The sequence below is a fragment of the Diabrotica virgifera genome, chromosome 9 (assembly GCF_917563875.1).
Source record: "Diabrotica virgifera virgifera chromosome 9, PGI_DIABVI_V3a".
NCBI lineage: Eukaryota > Metazoa > Arthropoda > Insecta > Coleoptera > Chrysomelidae > Diabrotica > Diabrotica virgifera.
The window spans coordinates 173,332,436-173,359,499 of NC_065451.1; the positions used below are offsets into that span (position 1 = coordinate 173,332,436).

The window sequence follows — 27,064 nt, forward strand, 5'->3', positions numbered from 1 at the left end:
AACTTTATAAGTTTTTAAAAGAAAAAGAAAACTCTCGCTCTATTAATGATTTTTTGGCATCATCGCATATTCGCTGGAAAACCATAGTTCCTCGAGCCCCTCATCATGGTGGCATCTGGGAAAGCGCTATAAAGAGCGCAAAGCATCATATCCGTAGACTCATGGGTGATATTAAGCTCACTTTTGAAGAATTTACCACTGTTCTCACTCAAATTGAAGCTGTGCTCAACTCTCGACCGCTTTGCTCCCTCTCAAATGATCCCTCTGATCTAACCTATCTGACCCCTGGACATTTCTTGATTGGACAATCTCTTACGTCATTTCCTGAAAGGGATGTAATCCACATTCCCGAAAATAGATTAAGTTTATGGCAACATCTCTCTAAACTCCAGCAAATGTTTTGGAAAAAATGGTCAATTGACTACTTGAACAGACTCCAAAATCGCCCTAAATGGTTTCTTCCTCATAAGAACCTAGAGCCCAACGATCTCGTCTTGTTGATTGAAGATAACACTCCTCCTCTTTACTGGGCTCTAGCAAGAGTGATTGATGTCTTTCCCGGAAAGGATGGCCGAGTAAGAGTTGCATCGGTCAAAACTAAAGATGGAGTCTTCAAGCGCTCTATTAATAAATTGTGTCCTCTACCAAATGACTGTTAAAATTAAGTTAAGTTTAGTGTTTTCGCTTAAGAACGTTGTAAGTTGATTTATGTTAGGTTAGGTTTATGTTAAAGCCAGTGCTTCAACGCGGGGGAGTATGTTGTGAAAACAACAGTTATTTACATTAATTTGCTTTTATAAAAATATCTCTCTGTAAATCTGTTGGGACAATCTGTATTGTGTTTAAAATATTTAATTCTCTGAAAAACTTGAGTGTAGCGTTGTGTGTTTCATAAAATAGACATCTGCATTTTTATCGTTTCGGGGTAAAAGCAGGTCATTTTGCCAAAGAAGTGTAACATGTGTTTTGCCCTTTTCAGGGCGAATAGTGTAAACTAAACTATCAAAGATAATAGTGCAGAGATTTGAATAGAATTTCAGCAGTCTCTTTCTGCTCTCAGAGTTGAACACTTTGTTCGCTTGTGCGTCTCTTTTCGCCGTAAAAATACTCTCTCCGCAATAATTAATAGATTAAAAAGACTCTTACTCTCTCTCGTTCGCTATTAAGAATATCATTTATCGTTAAGCCGCTTATTTGTTAAATTCGTTGTTTTTTTTGTTAATAAATGTTTTGTTCGCCGGATACCCTTATTTATCGCTAATACACAACCCTTTCTATCGTATTAATTAGCACCTTTAAAACCAGACCAAATTAAATTATTCGAACCAGTTCTCCTAATAGTTCACTGTTTTGTACAATCGAAGGACAATTAAATTACTTTGGGGACATGCGTATGGTCCAAAAATATTTACGTATGTCCAATTAGGCAAAAGGTAAAATTAAACCCCTTTTGCCACGGTGGGGTGAGAATCAATAAAAACTCACAACAGGTACGTTTTGCCTCCAGAATTGCTAACAACAGGATGTATATACCTTTCTTAAAAAAATACTGTTGTTTCTCTTCTTCATTCTTATAAATATATCGAAATAAATGGATGTCAAGTCGAAGTAAGAAGACTAATTTCTCCAGCCCAGAGACTTCTAATATCTTGTGCATGCCCTTTAATCCCGAACAAAATAATTGAACAAGAATTACAAAACTTGGTATTCACACTGTATCCAAAATGACTTTTCTTCGAGTAGGTATGCCTGAAAATGAGTACAGTCATGTTCTGAGCTTTATATAGAAGGCAATGGTTGAGCTTTAGATGGCAATCGTTCATTACCCCCTTGAAAAATATGTCCATTCCTGACTCATTTACAATAACTCATGACAATACTTCCTACCGGCTATTTCTTTCCACAGACGGATTCAGCTGTTTCAATTGTAAAACCATTGGTCACCAAGAATCAGAAAGCACTCATATTTCAAACTAAATCTCTTCAACCACCCTAATAGGTTCAAATCAAACCTCACCATCATTATATAAACCGCATGAACCTAATGATACCCCTTCAACTACCCTCTTAGACTCAACCCAGACCACATCATCATTAATTAATCCTCACGAACCAAATGATAAAATATATCAATCTATGGAAACCGATCTCATTAAAAACATTTCACAAGAAAATCCACACACTTCGTCTTCTTCTTCCAAAACAACATTATCAACTGTAGATAACACCGAAAATACTACGGCACGCAGAAACATCAATAACCCCAAATAAAGTAGTCAACTCAAACCAGCTAAAAAGACATAACTTATCATCTCCAGAAATAAACGAAGACAATCCGAAAACCGATTCACCCATTTTTAATACCCTAAACAATCAAAACCAAAGAAAAAACCCAAAACTTCTTCCAAAATCTCCCGTGAAGATATCATTCAGTCCTTAGAATCCATCAAAGACAAAATCGAAAATCGATCACCTCCATTTGTGCTACATTTCAACGAAATATGCGATTTTACGGAAAACGTGTTACACTCTCATAACCCTGAATTAACTTCTAAAGATTATTCCAACGAACCAGAGGAACGAATTCAGATCCTTAACTTTGTTTATTGTTATACACAAAATTCTAGGTTAAGAAATAATATCACCCGACTAGAGAAAACAATAAACCCTAACCCTTCTTCAGCTGACGAAACTGACGAATCATCAGTAATTGAAGGAAAATCAACGCATGACTAACTCATTTATAGTGCAATGGAACATAAATGGGTTTTATACCCATTATGAACAGTTGAAACTACTAATCGGCGAACTTTCTCCTGTAATTCTTTGTCTTCAAGAAACCCACTTTAAACAAACTAACATAAATTTAAAAAATTTTCAATGTTTTAATAAAAATAGAATAGCCCAGCAAGCTAGTGACGGAGTAGCTAACTCCTCCGATCCACTGACTGTCAAACATATTCTGCTCCAGTGTCCGCATTTCAAGAAAGAAAAAGATCCCATGGAATCACAGATGATGAGCTCAAGACAATTCTCACAAAAAAAAAACTTCAACAGTGTTAACCTATTTAAAAGACATCAAGTTACATAATTGTTTTAATGTAATATTTTTTGTATTTGTTATATCCAACAATATTATCGACAGTTGTTAATATATAGGTAGGTATGTCAACACCCTTTTATATAATCAACACAATACCAACATATTACCTAATCTCTAAGGTTCCATAGGTTCATCTGCACAAAAATATGAGTTTTGCATGGAATATAACCTGTCAATAGGGTTCAGTCCTGGTGTCCCATTGTGAGGAATGTTTTGGTGGGCTACAGGAGGCTGCATAAATATGGTCTGTCGATCCGATTCTACGTTACCAGGAAAGGCGAGGCTCAAGTAGCTGTCTTCTCGTCGTTTGTTGATGTCGAGACCTTAAACAAATAGAAATCGACATAAGTATAACGTTGTCATTTTAAATTAAGAAATTTCTTAATTAAATAGAAACTATGGTCATATTCTCATTTTTAAAACTCAACTTCAAAATAAAAAAAAAAACGATATTGACACAATCTTTCTTGATACTTTTCCTTTTCTCATCCTACTCGCACGTCTAACTTAGTCATAACTAGTGTTGCCCAAATGCAAGACCAAGACGAGACTTTTGGTCTTGGTCTTGAACCAATACACCTGGTCTCTTTCTTGGTCTTGGTATTGCACTCCCGGTCTTGGTCTTGCAGCAGGAGTCTTGCAAGTCTCGCAGTTACCCACTAGAATATTGCTATTTATTAAACGTTACTTTAGATCTTAGAACAACGTAACAGTAGGTATAGGTACATTTTCAGCTTGACTTAACATACAGGGTGAGGCAGATAACCTTTCTATTAGAAATATCTCGAGAACTAAAGACAACAGAATCATGAAAATTGGAATAAAGGGGTTTAGAAGAGTGATCTATTTAATTAAAATATTTTTATATATTTCCTACTTCAAGTTATACCGGAAGTTGCTTATAACTTCGTCTTTTAAAATGGAACACCCTGTACATTTTTACATTTCTGAATTCTCTTCCATGTCTTCTTTCTAAAAGTATAAGGTTTTGTAATGTTATAATGAAGTGTATAAAACCGGAAAAATACCTCAGGAATGGTTGGTGTCCACCTTTGTACCAATACCTAAAACAATATATGCCAAAGATTGTTCAGACTATAGGACAATATCACTAATAAGCCATACCCTCAAAATATTTCTAAAGGTGATTCATGGAAGATTATACAGAAAGCTAGAAAATGATATGGATGATACCCAATTTGGGTTCCGCAAAGGACTTGGAACAAGAGAGGCATTGTTTGCATTTAATGTCCTCTCTCAAAGATGCTTAGATATGAACCTGGATATTTATTCCTGTTTCATCGACTTCGAAAAAGCGTTCGACAGAGTCCGACATGAAAAACTAATAGAATTATTGAAAAACAGAGATATAGACAGACGAGACTTACGAATTATCATCAATCTGTATTGGAATCAAAAGGCCAATATAAAGATAGACGAACAAGAGTCCGAGAATATTGATATAAAGAGAGGGGTAAGACAGGGTTGTGTACTGTCGCCGCTACTGTTTAACGTGTACAGTGAAGCCATATTTCAGGAAGCGATAGCGGAACTAAGTGGTGGAATCTCTATAAACGGAAGAACAGTAAATAACATAAGATTCGCTGATGACACCGTTATAATGGCAGACACCCTTGAGTCGCTACAAGAATTGTTAAATAGAATTAACGATTATTGCATTCGATATGGACTCAAAATAAACAAGAAAAAAACTAAATTTATGATTGTCTCAAAAACACAACATGGAAATGAAAGGTTAATACTAGAGCAAACCCAAATAGAAAAAGTAAAGACATACAAATATCTGGGAACCTGGGTTGATGACAAAAATGACCAAAGCAAAGAAATTAAAGTCCGAATTGAAACTGCAAGGCAAGCATTTATAAAAATGAAGACACTGCTTACAAACAAAGATCTTCAGTTGCCTGTCAGATTGAGGGCTCTAAGATGCTACATATTTTCTATTTTACTATACGGAATGGAAGCTTGGACATTGAAAAGGCAACATATAAGAAAAATAGTAGCGTTCGAAATGTGGTGTTACAGAAGAATGTTGAAAATTCAGTGGGTTTAAAGGATTATCAATGTTGAAGTGCTACGACGTTTAAATAAGGAGTTAGAAATTATGAACAGTATAAAAACAAGAAAACTAGAATATTTGGGTCACATTACCAGAGGAGAGAAATATGAGCTGCTGAGAGTTATTATGCAAGGAAGGATCCAAGGAAAAAGAAGCATAGGAAGAAGACGCATCTCCTGGCTAAGGAACCTTAGAGAATGGTTTAACTGTAGTTCATTACAACTGTTCAGAGCAGCAGCCAACAAAGTGACCATAGCCATTATGATATCCAACCTCCGCTAGGAGATGGAACTTTAAGAAGAAGAATGTTATATAGGGTACCTAGTTTAAAAGATAATTACGTTTTCTTATTAATTTCGTAGCATCTTTCACACCCTGTAGAATTGTAGTTATTTGACATCAAAAATTTTATTTATGTTCAAATGATTTTTAATATAGTCTACTATTGTTAAAAATTATTACTATGTATATCTAAATGTTGCATTTGATATACAAGGTTGGTCGAAACTCGGAATGAAAATTTTCTGAGTTTTCTTTAATGGAACACCCTGTATTATAGTATTGTAATGAAATTATATTTTATAGTACTTTTTTATTTCTTAAGCATTCCCTATACCTAACTGCTTTAATTCATGCACCAATTCCGATATTAACATATGGGGCATAATTTGATGCATGCATTATTCCGATATTAACATATGGGGCACAAACATGGACAATCACAAAAAAGAATATGAACATAGAGTCACTCAACACGCGATAGAAAGAGCAATGCTTGGCATATCACTTAAGGACAGGAAAACAAACACACGGATAAGACAGAAAACCAAAGTCGCCGATGTGGTACAAAAATCATTAAAATTGAAATGGGAATACGCTGGACATGTAGCTAGGAGCGATCTTAACAAATGGCACAGAACAATTCTAACCTGGAGACCATACGAACACAAAAGACCCAGAGGCAGACCTCCTATGAGATGGACAGATGATCTGAAACGAACTGCCGGGAAAAATTGGCTACAAGTAGCGTACAACAAAAAACAATGGAAAGAAAAACTTGAAGAGGCTTATGTTCAGATGTGGACGTGAATGGCTAGACGAAGAAGAAGAAATAACTGCTTTAATTTGTGCTTAATTGTTAATCGCGCCAACAATGACTGCGTTCACCAGATGCAAACACGTTCACAAATGTTTGCGCTTTGATTCTAAACTTGTTGACAGCGAGCTGAACGGTTGGTTGTTTAGGTTAAAATTTGACATTTTGCTTGCTTGGTTTGAACGTAACCTAAAATAAATTTTCTCAATAAATACGTTTTTGAATTTTTTTTTATTAAAGGAAAAAAGAAAATTTATTTAATAGATAATAACGTAGCAGAATGTCTTCAGTAGCCTTTATTTTATATATAAAACCCTTATCAATATATTCTACAATATATGTATACAATTTAAATTCCCGCCATATTTTTTCAATATTCAACACGTTTGCAAAGTTCAACTGAAATATTTTATGTTTGCAAAAATGGCGACCGCTTCCCAAACATGTTTGACGTTAGCAAGTCGTTCAGAAGCATAAAGCGTAAACTGATTGCCAACGTTTGCATCTGGTGAACGCGCCCAATGTTGACTACGTTGTTAACTTCCGAAAAATTATTTGCGATTGAATATGTTCACGACCAACCTTAAGAAAACTCAGAAAATACTCATTCCGAGTTTCGACCAACCCTTTATTCTAGAATTAAAAATTTAGCTATACTAACAATTCTTAACAATAGTAGACTATATTAAAAATCATATGAACGTAAATAGAGTTTTGATGTCAAACTATTACAATTCTACAGGGTGTGAATATTGCTACGAAATTAAGAAAAAAAAATCTAATTCTCTTTTAAACTACCCTATATAACATTACAAAACCTTATATTTTAACAACCAAGACATCGAGGAGAATTTAAAAATGTAAAAATATACAGGGTGCCCCTTTTAAAAAAAACGAAGTTACAAGCAACATCCGGTATATTCGGAAATAGGAAATAGATGAAAATACTTTCATTAAATAGATCACTCCTTAAAACCCCTTCGTTCCCATTTTCATGATTCTGTTGCCTTTAGTTTTCGAGATATTTTTCTAATAGGACATTTATCTGCCTCACCCTGTAGACATAGTAAAAACCAACCAAATTAATAAATGTCTAAACAACTCACTTCGGGTGGGGTTTTAACCCACGATCTAAACTATCCCTGCCTATACTCTCACTAACTGAGCTATCTACCATATCCCACGGGAGTTAGTCTGTTTCTTTAAACATTTGCATTGAATAACCTTATATTACATATGTGCTAAAACATCGTTAAAACACAAAAAACCAAACAAATGACATAAACTTGACTGTATTAAAGAACATTATCTGTCTAAAAGAAATTTTGTTTGACCCATTGATATAAAATTGCACACTCTGCAGAAAGTTTACAAGTACGATGTTTTTAGAATCCTACTAACTGATAAGGAAAAACAATTGAGTGTGTGTCGTATTATATTTTTTATCTACTTTAGGCGACATATCTTTAAAAAGTTTCAATAGGATATTACTGTCGTCACAACACAGATTATTTTATGAAAGGACAGCTATTCTCAAAATCTAGACAATTAACATATGTACAATTAATTTCAGAGCGAAGGCGTCCGTCGCCGTCGTCTGCTGCGCGAAAACGCAAGAACAAGACCAAGACTGCAAGACCAAGACCGATTTTGGGCAACAATAGTCATAACATACCTAGTCATATATAGTTTTTATTTATTGTTAGAAAATAATAGATACTCTAGAAGTTTGTAAGTACAATTGAACAAAAATATCTGAAACCACGAAGGTAACTTAGGTAGCAAATCAAGGAGAGGGGACTTCGGTTGAACGCGTTAGTGCAAAGAGTAAACATTCATTTAAAAAGCATTGTGTACGAAATCAGTGGTTTTATGACATTTCCAGATAAAATCGTGGAATGGTTGTTTATTTAGAGAGAATACATTTAATTTTTTTTATAAAACTACATTTACTGCTTATAAACTTTTCGATTAGCTCAACTGCTTGTTTAAGAAACGTGAGGTAGGTATTCATAACACATAACACCTGATTGCTAATCGAGCTTAAACATACTCGCTTCCACCTTTAATTGTATTGCTATGTTGTTTATGGAAATTTTATTTGAAAGTGAGGTGCATATGCAAATATTAAACTGTGAAAGGTTTTAATAAGATCTACGTCAGCGATGAAAAATTGTGTTATGGGGAAGCAATCTCTGCAGATTCGCTAAAATAGAACAGATGGATATTCAGTCTCCACCGTAGTAGGGCTGGATATATGCCATCAGGCCCTGGTGACTTAAAAGGGGCGAAGCACGATATGGTCCATCTTATCTTTTACTCACTAATCAATAATCTGGCGAGATGGCAGTGCGTTCCTATTTCTGCTGCCCCAGCCCAGATGGTGAGAGTTCGAATCGCAACCGATACTGAGTTCTACCTTCTGACTCAGACAACGGTGTTCCAGATCTTCCATCTCCTTTGTTGGTGGTAGGGTGGCTGTATCTATGGTTAGGTAGACCGATGCTAGTATCAACTATCTATTTTTGGCATTTCCCCATGGCATTTTACTTTAACTGCAGTTACGTCTCAGGTGCAAAACTGCACTAGAGAGGAGGCTTTGATTTTCCTGGAAACATATATGGCTGTTCTCGATTGTTGATTGTTTGGTAAGCGGAAAATTTGACTATATAGACTGCTACGCCCAGTTAGTTTGGGCTTAATTATCAAAGTTTCTTGGATTAGTGCTACTTCATCCTTCGTTATATCCATGCAGCGCAGAGTATCATAGTTGCCACTTTTTTGTGTTGAAGGTTGCATTGAATAATTTTTACCTTTTTTCCGACGTCCTTACCCATGGCTTAGGTATTGTTATGGTTCTTTTAGGTGTCCATTTCCTCCTCGCTTGAGAAGGCGGTAGCCTTAGTTGTTTCGGCGCTTCTTCTGCATCGTTCGGTAACCACCATCTGATGGTCGTCACCCTGCAGTGGGACCAGGGGTGTCTCAGTCTCAAAGGTCGTCTCCGGCTGCTGATCTGAGCTCCCCTGGTTCCGAGGAGGTGCACTCCATTTTCTTAAAATTTGCTTTTAGAGTCAATGATGTGAACGGGTAGCTCAGCTTAATTGATCTTTTCTTAAGGACAGCGATGTCCTCGTCTCCGATTCCAAAGACAAACAGGTATTCTTTAGGATTGTCTTTTACCTCATGGTGGAATGTGCACCATCTAGCAACTGACATGTCTCGATTTTGCGCCGTTAGCCTCCGAAGCACTCTTTCTTGGTCATCGGGGGTGGTAGTAACATACTCCAAGATACATAGAGAGGATGTGTTAAACTTCGGGAGGTAATCCTGCTGGCAACAACCAAAGATGCCTCCTCCCACGGTTTGAGGTCAGCTATAAGCTTTTCCAGTCACGCAAGCGCCCTATCGTCATCACAAACTACTCTGATGATCACAACTATTCTCTGCTATTTTAAGCACTATAAGACCCAAAATTTGTATACCTAATACTAGTAGGTCTGGATCCCGCGTATGAAAAAAAAGTTGATTAATAGCAAGCTGAAAATGTGTTAATACCTTAAGGGTGTCTAGTCGGACAAACTTTGATATATGGGAATACTGGAATTGGGGAAGTTTTAATTGTGGAACAGGTTAAAAATTTGGAACGGTCAGACCACGAAAACGTCACATGTATATTGTCCGACAGAACTTTCAATTGATTTGTTACCCTTTCATTAAACTCTCATGCAAAAGTCAGACTGCTATTTATCGCCTGTCATAATTCCTGTCATTTGACATATTCTACGTGTTCCACTCATTATAATTCCCATTTGGTGATAAATAGCAGACTGATTTTTGCATGAGAGTTTAATGAAAGGGTAACAAATCAATTGGAAGTTCTGTCGGACAAAATACATGTGACGTTTTCGTGGTCTGACCGTTCCAAATTTTTAACCTGTTCCACAATTAAAACTTCCCCTGTTTCAGTGTTCCTATATATCAAAGTTTGTCCGACTAGACACCCTTAAGCTATTAATAAATTTTCAGCTTGCTATTAATCAAATTTTTTTCATAAGCGGGATCCAGACCTGTAGGGTTCTAAGTCGATTTTTAAACAGGATATTATCATTTATAAAAAACCGAAATTTTTGACTTATTTTACAATTATTTTTAAGCAACAAATAAGGATAGAAACTTGCAGGAAACAGATAGGTTCTTATAGAGGTCTTGTACTATTTAGAACAACTGTTGTTTGCTGGCCGGGTCGCGTATTTACGTTTCCGTGTTCATTTCAAGACAGGGTAGTTTTGAAATAGGCACGGAAACGGCGGAGCTGATATACTTCCAAACACGTGTGCATTTCAAGACGTTAATTTTGAAATGAGCACTGGTTTGTAAAAGAACTTCGCGCGTAAAATTATTACAAATACGTGTTAGATTGTAACGTTATTTTATTTTATTTGAACTGTTTATCATAAATGGCTCCTATCTGCAGAATAACAAATATCATTCGTTGGATCTGTCGAAACAAAACAATTTTGTTGCCAAAGTTTCCTTCTATTTTTCTTTATAAATTTTCAAAAAACTCAAAGTAGTACCAAAATATCCTGTAATCTATTATGATACGTATACATTTTTTAGTAATGCACAATAAAACTTTATTATTCTATTAAAACATATTTTAGTTTCAGCTGAAAAATTATTGTTCAACTGTTTGAAAAGCAACAGTATAATTTTATTATGCTGAGACTGACTTGTATATAAAATTACAGCTATAGGTAATGCACCAACCTTAGTAGCCGTGAATATAAAAGTTAGGCACGTGTTAGTTTGATCACATGATTCACTTATATCAATGAATCCCATTTTATCACCTAACCCAGCTAAGCAAACTCTTTGCATTATTGGAGTAACCAAAACACAAATAATAGGATCTTCCTTAACAATTTAATGTTAAGTGCGAGAAGTTATATCTGTTTTATTTTTAAAATTTCTAATATATCCATACTGTCTCTGTTACCGTAATTTTTTATACAATGTCGCCATTGTTTATACAAATAACTTACTTGACGATCAAGAGGATTTTTTTGAGCATTAGCTAACATCAAATAAACATTTTCCTCACAATTTTCGATACTACTGAATTGATGATATGACTTTGCTGCTGCATCTGTCATGCCAGCTTCAAAACATGATATAAATAACTGTTTTGTATCGTCACAGCAACGCAGTTAACTTAAAGACTGAGCCACATTTACTCTATGTAAATGAGTGAAATTAATGTCTATCACAACATTTAAACCTCTTTTTAATCATGGTGAGGTCTTTAAAGCACAGCTTGTTGCTTTCAAACATTTAATAGATACTTATATTTGCCTTACAATTGAAGTTTATAGTTGCTCCTTTTATTCTGTTTTTGACTTGTTCTTTTCTGCTAGCTTGAGAAACTTAAATCATATAGGTGTAGGATAGCGCCTCTTCATTATCCAATTTGTTTTGGTTTCTGCAGAAAATTTGTTAATAATATAAGTACAAATGTCATCGTAGTTACTGGTATAAGATAACGAACAGTGAACTTTGGACTTATAGTTACTGTTTTCTTTAAATGAGTTTTGTTCAATAAACAGAATTTCAAAATCTTGCGACATGTTAGTAAAAACACTTTTAAACTGCTCCATCACGTTTAAATTGATTTAAATACACAACAACACAACCCTCAAAGCCAAGCTGATTAACAGCACTTGCAACGAATAGGACTAATCAGGGCCTATTTTACCACTAGGCCCGTGAGGCACCTGCCTCGGGCCCGCATTTTAATGGGGTCCTGACAGATCACGAAAAAGATTTTTATCGCAATAACAAAATAAATTTTCAAAATTCTTTCATTTTATGAACATGAAATGATAAATGATGTCTCCGCTGTTGATTTTCAAGCGACTTTTCCTGTCACAAGTACATCTCCACCATCTCCTAGAGAAAACGGGAATGTCAATAACTCTTTTCCTAGCGATATAGGGAATTGGCCAACTGGAATTTCAACAATATCTTATAAATAATCGAAGGAATCAATATATTGATAAAGAGAAGAGTTTGAACCTTCGTACCGTTAACATCGTATCGAAGACGAGCTAGGTAGTTATCAAAAAGCAATTAAGAGAAAATTTATCGTTTCAACAAGTAAATATAAATAAAAGTTTATTTATATACAAGTTAAGTTTTTGTGAAAGTGGTACATAACAAAAAACAGTAAGTGATATATGGCATATTATCGACTTTTCACGTAAATTTTGAAATAATAAATATTTCATTGTATTATAATATACAATAATTGTATATACCAGTAACATTTTAAACACATTCTCAATTTTATTGCGATTTATACTGACAAAACTGGAGTCGGTTTTCCCAATAGGGGGACAGGGCCGCACTCACTCTTGCGGGTGATACCTGTTCTTCTAAAACGATATCCACCGAAGCAAGCATGGATCAACAATCTCAACAAAACCAAATTTCACCGAAAAGCTACTCAGCAGTGACAAATCAATTTAAATTTCCGTCTAGACAGCTAGCACTAGTCTTTAGTTCAATCGAAAATACTCCACTTCATGACTACCTAATCCCTCTTGGTAACATTATTCAACCTAAAAATATCATTTTCGCCTCCCGCCTTTCCAACAACCGAGTTTGCATTTATCTTGCGAACAAAAATATCCTAGATAAGTTTTTAGATAACCATGGCCAAATCACTATCCGAGGAGAACTTTTAAAGGCTAGACGACTTATAACACCTGCCGAAAGAATTGTTATGTCACAAGTATGCCCGTCCATTCCACACTATGTCCTTGAAAAAGAACTGCAAAAAATCGGTCTACATCTTGTATTTCCCATAACATTTCTAAAAATCGGTGCAAATCTTCCCGAGTATAGCCATATCCTAAGCTTTCGACGGCAAGTATATGTTAACCCTCACAATTTAACCATCCCCAGCGCCGTAACAATAGCATTCGAAAACACAAACTACACAATATTCATTTCTCAAGATGGAAACGTCTGCTTCAAATGCAAAAAACCAGGACACGTGGCAGCAGCCTGCACCGAACCTAAAAATATATCTGCGACACAACAAACTCCACAAAGTTCTATAACTTCAAAGACTACAACTGTAGCCGATTCGGCTGCAGAAACAGTAACAGCATCAATTCCTACGCAAACCCTTACCAGTACGAATAACCAACCTGAAACGTCTGAATCCAATCAAGCTTCAACCACATCATCACACCAAAGTACCTTTTCACAACATACTGAGTCAAAATTTCCAAATGTAAATACAGAAGTGACCGAAAACAAAGAAACTCATTTAAAACGCTCTATAAGTGAAGTCGCCTCTCCAGAAACCGATATTGCACTTCAAAAAAACCCATTTGTAGTACCAAAACCTACAGCAACTCGAAAGAAGCCAAAGACATCTAAACTTGAAGAAACAACGCATTCGAATGTATCCATTTTTAGCATGTTACATCCAGCCAAAACCTTTATCAATAATCACGAATAATCGTGATCAATTATTCATCCTCCTAGAGAACATAGCTGGCTTATCGAACCCCATAATCAAAATCAATGACTTCACTTCTGATTTGAGAGGTCTCAGTGACATGTTAAAGAAAATCCGTCCCTACTTAAAAGAAAGATCAATAAAAACAAGGCTGACCAACTTGAATAAAAAAATACTTGCTCATCTTGGAGAGGTGAGCTCCGGATTAGAAAGTGATGCATCACAGTCATCATAGATTAGCAGCTGGTTTCTATCTATTGTTATATTCTCCTTTTTACTTTCAACGAACTATTTGCTCTGTATCGTGCCCTAAAACATGCAAACCTCTTAAATATTTCTGTTTCTCACCGACTCGCCCAACTCTCTCCTTGCAATACCATCTGTATCCTAAAAGTCCTTTAGAGAAACTAATAAAAACTGGACTACAAATTGCACAAGAAACCAACACGACTTCGAAATTTATATGGATCCCATCACATATAGGAATTATCGGCAATGAAGAGGCAGACAGAAGTACTCGTAAAGCAGCAATCAAGTGCGGAATCTGAATAAGTGCGCAAGTGTGTATGTAATGATCTCAAAACGTTTTTTTTTTTTACAAAAAGTGATTGGTCATTTGAGGGTCCAAAATATCAAAGTGAACGTTCAATAAACAATCTACCAAACACCCTACCAGCTTTATCAGGAGAAAACTGTCCAGTGAAAGACTTACTATCTAATCTAAATCAATATTTTTGTACCAAATCTAGCTATTTGTTATTTGTTGAAAATCATTGTTAACCTATGTTTATCTAGTAATGCCGCTAATAACCTGTTGGTGGATGCGGTAACTTTTCTTTAATAAAAAAAAAAAAAAAAAAAAAATATATTGATAAAATTAGTGAATGTGTTAAACTGGATATTAATAAAACCAAACATGTGCAAAGTACATTTTTTTATAAAATGAAAGCTAATGGGGAAAATTCTTCGCGAGTGGTTAGTGTACCCATAGTCCTAAATGTAGCCGTGTTTATTGTTACGTTTGTAAACTGATTTTCATGAAACTTATTGTTTTTCTACTTTCGACTGGAAAAATATCAACAGGACATATTTCATATGAACATATTTCATTAATTGGTACGTAGTCAAGAGAAGTAGTACCTACAGCAGGACAAATTGTATTAATGAAAAAAAGCTATTTAGTAGGAAAGGAACATTGGAGAAACGTTCTTCAACGAATAATAGCAACCATTAAATTTTTGTCCAAGAACGTTCTATCCTTTTATGGTTCAACAACCAAATTATTTACAAAAGAAATGCCATACAGTTGAGTCCACGAGTCTTTACCCGTGCGTCATCATTTAAAGCATACGAAATAAGTCGATGATAAGTCGGAAATTGAAATTTACTAAACGCAACAGCAAGTGACAGTAAGTAGCTATTGCTCCTATTACGGGTTCAAATTTGAGCTATCAAATATGTGTTTTATCTCGCTAGGTACTAATGACGCAAGGGTAAAGCCTCGTGGAGTCAACTGTATATAGTGTGTCGCATTTAAGATGAAGTCAGCCCTATATTTTGGCTATCTAAATAAATACAGATTTGAAGTTTTGCACAGTCATACAGGTTGAATGTTCACATTTTTTAAGATACTCAGATGATATTTTAAACGCAGCCTACTATTCCACAAATAGGGTACATTTTCGATATTTTGCTTCGCGAGATGTCGAAAAAAGTTATTGAAAAAGATGTTCCAAATATTATTAAAACCTCACATAAGTACCACATTTCATGACAAAAATCGCTCTTTTAGTTGTTTCATTATTTTTGTAGTCAGGATCGATCCTAAATCTTAAAATTGGCTGGCCCGAGATACATCTCGGGACAGACGAATTTTAGGGTCTTAACTATAAATTGAAAAAACTGAAAGTGCGAATTTTGCCATGCAATTTGGTATGTGGGGCTAGAATACGATTTAGAATTACTTTTTCAAATAACTTTTTCCGGTAACTCTAAGGCGAAGCAAAATATATAGAAAATTTAACTGTTTGTGGATTCGCAGTAGGCCGCGATTAAAATTTTAATTTCAGTTGAGTATCTTAAAAAATGTAAACCTTCAACCTGTATGGCTGCAAAACTTCAAATCTGTATTTATTTTAATAGCCAAAAATATAGAGTTGTCTTCATCTTAAATGCGACACACTGTATTTAAACAGTGTTTAATTGTTTAAATATAAATTTTATTTATTGTTAATAAAAATTTAAATTTCTGTTGCAACTGTATTTCGATTAAATAATAAATTTATTTTAAAAAGTATTTATTATTATTATTAAATCATATTTAGGGGCCCGAAATTTGTGTAGTGCCTTGGGCCTGATTTGAAGTAAAATAGGCTCTGGGACTAATGATTATGCACTTATTTGTAGCATTCCAACGACACATGTTTCGGTACAAACCCGTGCACATTTCGGAAGTTGGCTATTTTAAATCAACACCTTTTTGGAACTAAATATGTATTACCGTTTCGGTGTCGATTTCAAAACCGCACTGTCTCGAAATGAACACGTAAACGGAAATACGGGGCCGGGTCAGTGCCACGACAAACATTTTATTGCCCTGAACTATGACTCTGTTGATTATTTATTACCTTACCATAATTGAAAAAGCATTATCTTAAAAAAATTAATTAACCAGGTAGTAGAAGGCTCAAACAGACGGCACTTTGTCTATATTAACATACTCGCTTCCACCTTTAATGTTGTTTATGGAAAATTTAATTTTATTTGGAAGTGAGGTGCATATGCAAATATTAAACTGTGAGAGGTTTTAATAAGATCTACGCCAGCGATGAAAAAGTGAGTTATGGGGGCGCAAACGCTGCAGATTCGCTAAAATAAAATAGCGAAGGTAGCGAAATTTTCGTATCTGCGATGTTTATGAGGTTTTTCGTTAAAAATTCATCATAAAGGCGTTTATCGTGATAGATATTATGAGTTTTAAAAATGTACAAGAAGCATAAGTAGTTTTTTTTTAATTTAATGAAAATTTATAGAAAGTACAGTTATTTGATAGAAATTCGCCATGAATAAATATGTAAACATAAAGGGTAGAAAGGTACGTAAGTCATAAAAATACAAAATTTATTCCAAATAACTACATAGTTTAACTATGTATTGTTATGCTCTGTATTTTCTCCTTGTTATGAGATTAAGATGCATCTTATTAATTAGATTAATTAATTAATTATTTTAATTGCTACTCATAAAACAAAACCAAAATTTAATAAAATTTTTCAATAAAAAAAACGTATTTTCAGGGCTAATTAATTGTATGTATTACCTTTATTTTGTGGCTTTTAGTATTTCTCGTTGCTTGCTTTATTCAGGACAAAACAGTGAAAATAACTATACCTACTCAAAACTCCTATAAATTTTATAACTACTATTTATTTATAAGCTATATTTATACCATAAATATAAAAATTTATGCTAAATTTTATTCTGTTGTAAAATTTCGTGTCTAATCAAAAATAAATCTGTAATTCTATTATCTCCTTTTGTGAACCAAATCCCTTCAATTGAATCGGTAGATTGTTCTTATTATTATTATAAAAAAAACAAATTTTAATTTTCACTTTTTAAATAGATTACTTATATCTTCTATGAATTTATGAATAAATGATTTATGCTGTAATACTATTAAGTTGACAAAAACAAATATGGTATGTAATACAAACAACTCTCTCTTTTCACAAATAATCTGACTAACCTTTTCCGACGTCCTTATTTCTTCTGCTGGATTGTTTTGTCCTTAGTTCTCCCACAACGTGCTCATCGGATTCTGCAAACTATCCTCCTTCAAACTGTTTAAAAAAAAACAGCACTCGTTCGAATTCTCTCCCTACATTAAAATCTCTGACTCGATAAAAACAATATAAATTTTTAGAATTCCAAGATTTTTTTCCTAAGCTCGGTATCTCGTGCAAAGTTTATAGTGCTAGTCAAAAGTCCGTACCCCCCCTCGTATCTTTTGAACGGTTATACCTATAATAGTGAAATTTGGAGGAAGGAAATAAACGGACGTAAGCTTCTTAACTAGTTGTGACAGGTGACGTAATAGTGACAGATGACGTTACAGAGCCACTGTGACCGATAATTTTAAATAGGACCTTATGGTAAGTGATACCTCGTTTGAAAGGTATTTAGAATACCTATTCAGTCATACTAATTTTTTTGAGTTTAGGTTGATTTTGATTTTGGTGAATAAATTAAATAAATATAATATTGTAGTTTCGAATTTAATTAATAAAAATTCAAATGTCCGCCTATGAATTTTTTGGCAAAAAAGTTGACGTTTTTTAATTCTCTAGTAGTTTTTACGTCAACGTCAACCTGTTTGACAAGTAATCATAGGCGGAATTTTGAATTTTTATTAATTAAATGCGAAACTACAATCTTATATTTATTTCATTTGTTCATCAAAATTAGCTTAAACTCAAACAAAATTAGTATGACTGAATAGGTATTTTCAATACCTTTCAAACGAGGTATCACTTGCCATAAGGTCCCATTTAAAATTATCGGTCACAGTGGCTCTGTAACGTCATCTGTCACTATTACGTCACCTGTCATGACTAGTTAAGAAGCTTACGTCCCTTTATTTTCTTCCTCCAAATTTCACTATTATAGGTATAACCGTTCAAAAGATACGAGGGGGGGGTACGGACTTTTGACTAGCACTTTATAATACGGCTACTCGTTCCAGACAGAAACTGGAATCTATTCGGACACAAGGAGTTTGTACCTACTTCTCGACTTGATCACATTTTCTTCTCACATGAATCTGCTTTAACGGTCACCAATTTAACACATTTTAGACAAAAATACTACTTTCAAACTGGACTGATTACTTTGGATGGTAATTACACAATGAATTCCTTTTTTCTCATCAATCTGAAACTCACCATTCTATTCTCCTTCCTTCGGTCTCCTATCACCGGTCCCAATCACAAGCATTCTCCACACATCATATTCCTACTTTTTTTCTTAAGAACAAATAGTATTGTATACAAAATCTCTTTCTTGTCAATTTCCAGGAGATATTAAAATTAATTTTATTTACAATCTAGAAAAACCCTCTATTCTAAACTAAACAATATAGTTTACTATCCGTTTCTTTCTGGAAAACCATTTAGAAAACACTGTCTATTGCTCAATAAAACCGCGGTATACATTAACTTTCTAAACAACCGTTTGTAGTCCGTTCTGTTGAAATTTATAAATTGTTCGTAGAAACTTTACCACTAAAATTTTACTCTTCCGCGAAATACTTCTTACGGCTAAATTATTTTATTTACAAAATTTGACCATATACAGGGTAATGAAAATTTACGGTCTTCTGGTCTTTGACATAAAATTAATTTATTAAATTCTCCTCATAAAAATTATTTAACAATATATACAAGCTCCCCAGGAAGCTGAAGCTTTTTTACTTGAAAATCCTTTTTGTGTGGGGACCATCCCATTCTGGGTTTGGTTTTACAGTTGCTGGTGTGACTTCTCTGTTTCCACTACTTTTCTCCACTCTTCTCTCTCTTTGATTGTCCTTCCTATATTTCTAATTTCCATACTTCTTCTTCCACTTGTTGTCTCCATCGTAGTTTAGGTCTGCCTCTGGTTCTTTTACCTGGTGGTATTCATTTCGGTTTAACTCTTAACAAATTGCTTTCTCTCCTCTCATTATGTGTCCATACCATCTAATTCTCTGTGCTTTTATTGTTCTAACTATATTCTCTTGACTCATCCATTCTTATATTTCATAATTCCTACATTGTCTTGCATCTCTTCGTTTTCTCTCTGTGGTCCCAGTATTTTTCTGATAATTTTGCTCTCAAAAACTTTCAGTTATTCTTCTTCTCTTGCTCTTAATGTAAATGTCTCTAAAGCATATACTACTATTGGTCTTATGGTCGTTTTGTAGATTTTCATTTTGTGTTTCGGCTTTAATTTCTTATCTCTAAACAATTTTTTTTATTTCTGTAGAACGCTTTATTTCCCGCTTGAATTTTTCTTTTCATATCTACACTTTCATTTCTTCTGTGCTAATACTGCCAAATATTTGAACATTTCAACCTCTTCGTAGCTGTGTGCGTCATTGTCAGATCTGTCAAATGTGATTTCTTTTTCGTGTTTACCTACGTTCATGTATTTTGATTATATACAATGTCGATACAGTGGACATCACCCCTCGAACGTGCTCCGAAGAAGTCGAAGACTGTCCTATCGGCCGGAAAAGTGATGTGCACCGTTTTCTGGGATTCACAAAGTGTGATTTAAATCAGTTTCCTGAAAAAAGGCAAAACGGCCACAGGGCTTTATTATGCCGAATTGTTGGGTCGATTCGACGCCGACTTCAAGAAAAAACAGTTCCAATTGGGGAATAAAAAAGTGCTCCTCCACCATGACAACTCACCGTCGGCGCCATCGTCAAATTGGTCGAATTGGGCTACGAACTGCTGTCCAATCCATCGTATTCTTCAGATTTGGCTCTGTACTACCTCTTTTTGTTTCCAAACTTGAAAAGTCACTCGGGCAGAAAGTTGGAGCATCGCTGGAATCAAGTTTATCTAGCTTAAAGGCGACAGACAATATTGAAAAATAACTCTTGACTTTTCCAAACCGGTAAACACTTTAAATTTTATGTGCCATATTAATGGGTTCAAAGATATAGATATTAATTACATGATTGTGTTCCAGAAGTAAAAGATGTTTATTCAAAATAATTTAAAGTAAAAAACTTTGATTTATATCTGTATATCGAACGGATAACAACACAAACATGAAAAAATTAAAGCTTATCTGAATTAAGATTTGCCTCGATAACTCTGAATATACTTAATACCCATAAAAATACCCGCAAGGAAGAATTTCCTGTAGCTGGCTGTATACCATTAATTACAAAAATTTGAAGAAAAATCTTATCTTTCTCTCTCTTGTCGTTTTCCCATTACTGAGGACTGTGATTTCTTGGGCGGAGGTAAATTGCTCACCAACCAGTAAAACCATATAATCCTACAGGTATTTTCCACACCAAATTTAAAGGTTCATATTATATTAATCCGGCAGGTATTTTCCTCATCAACTCACTCAGGTAATAAAATAAAAAGATAGATGTAAGTTAAGAATATTTTTATTATGAAAGAATCCGAAATCCGAATATAAAGTCGTTAATTTCCTTACATTATAATTTCTGGGAAAACCAACTTGAGTTTAAAAAAGTTTAAATTTCTTATCACTTTCACTTTGTAATACCTAACTACTTGCAATCAAAACAATGTGGAATGCTCTAATAGGTCTGGATTTCTGGATCCCGCGTATGAAAAAAAAGTTGATTAATAGCAAGCTGAAAATTTGTTAATAGATAGCTTAAGGGTGTCTAGTCGGACAAATTTGATATATGGGAACACTGAAACAGGGGAAGTTTTAAATGTGGAACAGGTTAAAAATTTGGAACTGTCAAACTACGAAAACGGCACATTTATTTTGTCCGACAGAACAGACTTAAACTCTCCGAACAGAGATTAAACTCTCATGCAAAAATTAGACTGCTATTTATCACCTGTCATAATTCCTGTCATTTGACATATTCTACATGTTCCACTCATTAAAACGCCCATTTAGTGATAAATCGCAGTCTGATTTTTGCATGAGAGTTTAATCTCTGTTCGGAGAGTTTAAGTCTGTTCTGTCGGACAAAATACATGTGCCGTTTTCGTGGTCTGACAGTTCCAAATTTTTAACCTGTTCCACAATTAAAACTTCCCCTGTTCCAGTGTTCCCATATATCAAAGTTTGTCCGACTAGACACCCTTAAGCTATTAATAAATTTTCAGCTTGCTATTAATCAATTTTTTTTTCATACGCGGGATCCAGACCTATAAAAGTTTTACTGAACGTGGAAAACCTATATTTAGTAGAATCTCAGAAATTTATAAGACTTAAACTTACAGGACCTCGATTTTTGACCCTTCGCTTCGTATCTGTTTAGTATACAAATAGCGAATGATCGATAACGAAGCGAAGGGTCAAAAATCGAGGTCCTGACTTCTTACAAAAATCTTTTTAAATTTTCACCAATAGCCATTCACAATTTCAGAAGAACAGTGTTCTCAAATTCCAAAATAGTACGCTTTGCTTTCGATATTTCGAAACTACAACCCGAAAACGTAGGTCTACAATAATAACACATGTTTACAAAAAAAATTTGACTAATTGACGAAACCATATGACTAGGAAGTTTTTGCGGTCGCTGATCACGAATCCGGAGTCCACTAACCTCTATCACGTCAGGTAAAGATCATTTCAAGGTCAAATAAAGATAAATCGACAAAATCACTCTGAAAAAGTATATTAGGAGGTTTTTGTAACAAACAAAATATGTAAAAAACTCTAACACCGAAGTAAAACACTTTTACGTAATAGGTATATTACTTAGAAGTGTTTTACTTCTGTGTTTTTTACATATATAATACACATTTCAATGTTTATAGCTAAAAGAACTCGTGCAATACCACATCAGAGAAACAATATTTTAATTTTATTTCTGTATTAAAATTCCCAACGGTGCATGGTAGTTTTATACTGATTCATAGTTTTACACTTTCTGAATAATTTTTTGTACAGAAAATACCGTTTTGCCAGTCAAGACCGGAAGTGAACGTTAGGGACCGGCAATAGTTATTTTCCTAACAAGTGCGGAAAGTCATACTTTTCCGCACGCGATTGCAGTTTGCCGAACGACGCGAAGCGGAGATTTTGCCATTTTGCATCGCAAATTTCATTTGTAGAAATTTGCGATATATTTTTGGAAATTTTTATTGTTTTAAGTTATTTTTAGGGTACCTATAACTACAATGATGTTATTATGCATACAATTATGTTGCCTCTCAGATTTAAAATGCGTTTATCTCGAAAGCGGTTGAGTTCAGCGAGATAAATCTAGCATATCTTTTTTAAGTAAAAATTTTAAGAGAATAAAAGTTTTGATTCAAAAAGTATATAGAGTGAGTAATAAAAAAATGAACCTATCAAATGAGCGGTGAAAGGCATAATATGTGGCGCCCTCTGGATTTTCTTGGTAGCGCCAAATTTAGATTTCTTGTCACAAAAACCCCCGCTTACCAAGTTTCGACCTGTTAGTTTAGGAAATATTCAAGAATAAATAAAATAAAAGTTTAACTTTGACACCCTGTATTTCGGTTATTATCAACTTTCGTACTAAGGTAAGTTAGCTTAAATCGACCTATTTTAACCTCAGAAATCTAAGGTTAAGCTACGGTCCTTTCCTTACCAAACACCCTGTATAAGTTTCAACTAAATAATCAACATAAATCTATCTAAAATTTCATTTTCTGGTTTGCATGACATTAAATCAAACACAAGACAATCTGATATGTCTTCTGGTTTTATATATGTAAGGCCAAAAGTATGTTTGAGCCACTTGCCTACTTCACAATCATTCGTATATTCTGATTCTGATGTTAAATCAAGAGACATAATTTTTCTATACCACATACTAGAAGCTTGCAGTAGGTGAAATCTACAACCATGTATTTCAGTGTTCGGGCATATTTGAATGAGTTCATTATGTATAGCTTTTTCAAAATCTATAAAAATTTTACTAGGATTAAACTTAATTTTGAGAGCTTTAAGAATTTCTGATTTTAACAAATAAAAAAGATTTTTGTAAGTTTATGTTTTTTTTTGTTTGGCAGTAAACAGTATAATAAAGAAATACAATGCCCATTAATTAGCCCGTGAATAGTGAATGATTGCATATCTGGTACACTAAGAAAATGTGCCATCTATATAATATGTAAAATTCAATGTGGCTAAAATTCTTACATTTGTTTCACTATTATCTTACCTTTGACACAGTTTATAGAGGGAATATTTTTCCCCTTATTGAACCTTATCAATATTGGAAGGAAGTCGACCAAGCATCATTTTTTGTCGATAATTATATATTTTTTCTTATGTAACTTACATATAACGTATATCTAACGTATATATTTAACGTATATTTATTATTAACGTATATTTTTTCTTATATCAATCGTAGAATTGTTTCAGGCAAATTAGCTGCAAGCTCTTGGCGTATAATTTTTGCTGGTTTTCCAGTAATATTCTCTTCGGCTTAACGTTTACAAGAGTTAGAAACAATTTTCCGATCTATCTACTGACGATCTGGTACATGATTATGTTGTAGGCTACTTCTAGAAATTGTAAAATTTGCACCAATTTCGCACTACAAATTGTTTTATTACACCTCCAGTACACTTCTTCACTTTTTAAAACTTTCACTTTATAAAACTTTCACTTAATAAAAAATAAAATTTTCAAATACATAGCAGTAAAGGTTTATCGCGATTACTTTCTATTAAATATGCCATTGCATATTAAATATGCCAAAATTGCAATTGTGACTAAAAATAAAATACCATAATTATTAATTCATTAATTATTATAGGTACCTACTGTAATCTTAGAGTAGGTAGATAAATAATTCCCTTGAATGCCTTTTTGTAAAATCTACCTGAAATAATCACTTCGATTTTGGTGAGGAAAATACCTGTGGGATTATGGCATACCCTTCCAAACGCAGGTAAAAGATTATTTTGGTGAGGAAATTACACCCGCCGGATTTCTTCCAATATTCCTAACAATGTTTCTCCATTGGTCTCTATCTTCAGCTGCTCTAAGAGCTTCGCAGAATGAGTTTCCAGCTGAATGCTTTATTTGGTCAGACCATCTAGTTGCTGATCGTCCTCTTAATCTTCTCCCCAGAACGTTTCCAGAAACAATTAATCTCTCCAAACTGTCGTCACCTCTGCGAACCACGTGACCAAAGAATAGCAGAATTCGTTGCAGACATATTGTGGACAGTCTTTTTTTACTATTGAGTTGTTTTATAATGGAAACGTTTGTCCTATGAGCTGTCCAAGGTATTCTTCTCCAGCACCACATCTCAAAGACATCAATTTTTTGGCGCTCGCATGCGCGAAGAGTCCAAATCTTTGCTCCGTATAGAAGTATTGAGAATACAAGGGCATTCACCAGTCTCATCTTGATATTTTGAGAGATAGATCTGTCTTTCCAAACTTTAGTTAGGCGACTCATCGCATTTTTTGCCATACCAATACGTCTCCGAACTTCTACTTCACAGTTACCATCGCTAGTTATACTAGACCCGAGATAAACAAAGGTGTTTACTATCTGGTATTCCTGTAACATGTTAGTTAGTTGAATAGTGTCGAATCTGTCGACCACCATTATTTTTGTCTTAACTTTATTGATTTTCAGACCAACTTTATTGCTTTCGTACTCAACTCTTCGCAGATCAAACATTTCTTGCTCATTTGCTACTATAAATGTAGTGTCATCAGCAAATCTTAAATTGGAGATTTTCCTACCAGCTACTGTTATTTCACCGTCCCATCCTTCTAAAACCATCCTCATGACATGTTCACCATAAATGTTAAATAAGTCAGTGACAACACGCATCCTTGTCTAACACCTCTCTCGGACTTGAATTGGTTTGAGAACTTCTGATCTAGTCGTACTGTCGCTATATTAGACTGGTACAGATTTTTAATAAGTGTTACCAGGTGCATTGGTGCGCCCATTTCTATTAAAATTGACCACAGATTTATCCAGCTTACACAATCAAGTGCCTTTTGGTAGTCAACGAAGCATATAATCATAGGTACTTGAAATTCTCTAGACTTTTCAATGAGTTGTCTCAGGTTCAGGATTTGTTCCCTTGTTCCTTTACCCTTTACAAACCCCGCTTGTTCCTGAGGTATTTGGTAATTTAGATCGGTTTTTAATCTGTTTTTGATGATATGCAACAAGATTTTACTAGCATGTGTTATTAGTGACAGTGTGCGGTAGTTTTCACATCTGGTAGTAGTTCCTTTTTTGTGTAGTGAGATATAAATTGAGGTACACCAATCAGACGGCCATTTTCCTGAATTTCAAACAGCGACACAGATAGAATGGATATGTAATCCTTTGTCACCTAGTAACTGTAGTATTTTACATGGTATTGAATCAATGCCTGGGAATTTATTTCTCTTTAGTGATTTAATTGCATCTTTGACTTCAGCGAGTAAGACAGTAGGTTCTCTAGGGTAGTCAGAAGGCCACTGATTTTCTGCTGATATCTCGTTATTTTTATATAGCTCGCCACAGTAGTTTCGCCATGTTTCCAATATTTCATCAGTATCGGTCTTTAAATTACCTTTAAATTACTTTAAAAATTTTATGCATAAGAGGTATAAAAAAAACAAAAAAGGACTACAAATACAATACAGAACGTTTTCGCTCTAAAGAGAGCATCATCAGTGTTCTTGCAAGCTCTACATACTAAGCCACCAAAAATACATCGGTTAAAACCGTTTAAATGTCGACTAAATGTCCTTCATTAGAGTGTTAAATGTTAAATCCAGATGATGGATGAAATAACTCAGGATCTATCCTAAGGCATTATATGACCTTCCACGAAGCACGTGAGTTGTTGAGTTAAATTCTCTGCAGTGCCGGATTTAGTTCATGGACCGCCGCGCCGGGGGCTAAGTCAATATATTCCGCCACTCTCCAGTAGGTATAGATGCGTCTTAGGTTAACAATTCATTAAAACCATTTTAATATTATTAGGTAATTTATTACAAATATACATAAAAGCCACAAATACACAAACTCACAACTTATAAAGTAAATTAACATAATTATTTACAAACAAATTTTCCTGGACTTCCTACTTGAAAACAGGTCGATGATTCTATTAAAATCTAATTTTCTAAGCAGATCATTATTAATATTTAAAACAGCGAACGAATTTAATGTTCCTTCCGTCATCGTATTTCTCAAATAATTTTGAAGTCTTTTGAAGCATATTTTTCAATACGTTCTTTTAAAAGAAGATCATATTCCGCCAACAACTCTAGTAATCCAAGGTAATTGCCATTGTTAGTAGAACCAAATTTTTCTTCGGTTCCTCTAAAAGGTAGTCCCCTACCAAGAATTATATATCTTATAGCTAAGAATTTTATGACACTAACGACTCTTTGTAATATGTTTCGCCAATATGTTGTGGTCTCATGTTCAATCTGTTGCCGCAGAGAATCATCGATCTTTCTCATACTCAATGAATTTCTTGAAATAAAATTGTTAAGATGTTCTAAATGAACGACGGACCTTTCATCATGTCACATT

At 34.3% G+C, this 27,064-nt stretch overlaps 1 protein-coding gene across 1 annotated transcript in view; it reads right to left on the reverse strand.

Moving 5' to 3' along the window:
* Window positions 1–1,033: 1,033 nt before the first annotated feature.
* LOC126891934 (LIM homeobox transcription factor 1-alpha) overlaps window positions 1,034–27,064 on the reverse strand; it is a 366,239-nt gene continuing 340,208 nt past the window's right edge. Inside the window, exon 7 of the mRNA XM_050661281.1 lies at window positions 1,034–3,426. Within this exon, the coding sequence (XP_050517238.1) occupies window positions 3,218–3,426 (209 nt within the window). The 3' untranslated portion in view covers window positions 1,034–3,217. The remainder of the gene's footprint in view (window positions 3,427–27,064) is intronic.